The sequence below is a fragment of the Polyodon spathula genome, chromosome 26 (assembly GCF_017654505.1).
Source record: "Polyodon spathula isolate WHYD16114869_AA chromosome 26, ASM1765450v1, whole genome shotgun sequence".
NCBI classification, from domain to species: Eukaryota; Metazoa; Chordata; class Actinopteri; order Acipenseriformes; family Polyodontidae; genus Polyodon; species Polyodon spathula.
In genome coordinates, this window is record NC_054559.1 from 11,760,647 (window position 1) to 11,763,146 (window position 2,500).

The window sequence follows — 2,500 nt, forward strand, 5'->3', positions numbered from 1 at the left end:
CTAACATCTGTCACAAATTTACTACGGATTGTTTTCTTCATTCTCTACTCTGGATTTTAAACTCCAGAAAGCAGTGCCACCAGTTGCTGGGTCGTTAATGCGCAAGCAGTTCTATCCATTTAAAGATTAATTGAAAGATTAATTCACAAAAAACGAGACCACTCCCATCACAGGAGTGGCTACCACTCCTCAGGTGGGCAGAACCCCGATAAGTCTAAGTTGTTCTGTGGCTTATCACATGTGGTACTTCACACTGGTATAAAGGTGTTTCACTTGCGGTGTACTTTATAGTTGATTAAACTACAGTTAACCTTCAACCATGGGTATTCTTACACAAGATGACAAGCAAAACATCAGAGACGTTTGGGCGAAGATCTCTGAGAAGCCAGAAGACAACGGAAAAGCAATTATTATACGGTAACTTTAATTTGATTTTGAACACAAATGATCCGATACGGGACACGATTCAAATGCACACAACACCCAGTCTTAAGAGTCTACTGGTGAAAGAAAAACATGTTTAATACTGTGCCTGTGCTCTTGAAATGGGAGTGCAGTGTATACAAAAGGCGTGCATATTTCTGCGAAGTTGAGAGTAAATCCAGGAAAAAGCTTGTAAAATACACTGGACTTGATGCGGCATGTATTTATTATGGGAGTTGGTATTCTAAAGAAGGCAATATCGTTATCTGAATTGATTTCATAGTAATTCTAGCCAGGAGTGTGTTGTGAGCACAAGTTCCGTGTGTCATCTGTACGTGACAGTTATTCATCCAGGCTGGGCTTCTTCATTTCCGACTCTATTATTTAAACAATGAAGAATGTTGTTACACGTTCCGGACTAGTCGAGACGTATTGTGGGGTGGGTGACACATTGTGGGGTGGTTTGACATGTTAGATTATGCAGCCTTAGCAATGACTAACTGTCAGGTCGAAACAGGAAGGTCATGGTTGGGGGACTGCTGTAAAAAAAAGATATACAAATAAAGAATACAATCCTGAATATAGCGTGTATAAGCACTCTGCAGCATTGACTTCTTTGGGCATATACACATACACCAAAAGCATTTATATTAATTGTAATTACAGGCTATTCGTTGACCACCCAGAAACCAAGAAGTATTTTGATCACTTCAAGAACGTCAAGACCAGGGAGGAACTGGAGGTGATGCCCCGTGTCAAAGTCCACGGAAAGAGGGTCATGAATGCACTCAACCAGATCGTTGAGAACATGGATGACTGGGGGGCAGTTGTTGGAATCCTTACTCCGATGGTAGAGAGGCATAAGGATGTGCACAAAGTCGGAGTTCACAATTTCAAGGTAAATTACCCTTTGAACTTAATAGGGATTTTAAAAAGAAAAAGCTTAATTAAATCAACGCAGTGGGTCCAGTCAGGTTTTATTTGAACATGTGACCTCATTGATTTGTGCATTGGAAGAACAGATTATTGTTCACATGTGACGTTGATGTCACATTCTACTTTAATCGTTTAAAGAAGGTCCTTACGGCATTAATAGACGAATTTTAATACCAAACCTGTACAACAGAACAGATTCCTTCTCATTGCAAGATGTGTGCAGAATATGTTTGCAGTGAAATGTAATCCTTTTCAGGTCAGAACAAAATCTACCTGACATTCCTACTTGGCAAATAAAGGCATAACAGCTGTAAAAACCGCACTCTTGAATTTTACAGTTTTTTTTTTTTGTATTGTCATATTGAATGGAACTGAGCTAAATAACCAGAGTGGTAACATAAAGACAGATGACCTATTTAACAGCTACAATAGACGTGTTGTTTCTTAAACCACTCTAGTGCTGCACTTCTGTCCTGTCAGTACTTGTGAAGTGCAAAGCTCATCTTTCTTGAAAAGGCTGACATCACAGTGCATGCTGATGATAATTAAGGTTTTCATCCTTTCACAGTCCATGTGTTTTACCTTTTACTATTTGTATCACCTTCACCGCTGATACAATTTATACTATGATTATAATCTGTATATTCATTCAGGATATGCAAATACTGAAAATCTTACGCCTAAAGTAATCTGCTGCATTCATGTGACCTAGGTCACAAGGTCTCATTTTAGCTTGATCGCTCGAGTGAGTTGTATTTGAAACATCTGCATCTCGTAAAAAATGGCAACATTAAAAATCTACACAGAAAACAAGCAAAGAACCAATAGTTTCAACCAATAAATAATAATAATAATAATAATAATAATAATAATAATAATAATAATAATAATAATAATAATAATAATAATAATGTGGATTTGAAAACCCTTGCACACCTTTAAGGCCAGTTCATAAATAAATGCCACTTCCTTTGAATTGAGAGATTGCACGACAGCATAAAAGCCAAATCAACGCATCAGAGACTTTTTATCAGCATGCTGACTTGACTTTCTCCATTTTTTTTGACAGCTGTTGTTTGAAACGATTATTAACGTTTATCAAGATGCTTTGGGAGCCTCCTTCACACCCCCAATCTGCGAG

The 2,500-nt window shown here is 37.8% G+C and overlaps 1 protein-coding gene across 1 annotated transcript in view; it reads left to right on the plus strand.

Annotated features, from left to right (window-relative positions):
• Positions 1-72: 72 nt before the first annotated feature.
• Positions 73-2,500, plus strand: part of LOC121300974 (hemoglobin subunit alpha-1-like) — a 2,865-nt gene continuing 437 nt past the window's right edge. Inside the window, exons 1-3 of the mRNA XM_041230019.1 lie at positions 73-417; positions 1,090-1,321; positions 2,429-2,500. The exon at positions 2,429-2,500 is cut by the window's right edge and continues 437 nt beyond it. Of these exons, the coding sequence (XP_041085953.1) occupies positions 320-417; positions 1,090-1,321; positions 2,429-2,500 (402 nt within the window). The 5' untranslated portion in view covers positions 73-319. The remainder of the gene's footprint in view (positions 418-1,089; positions 1,322-2,428) is intronic.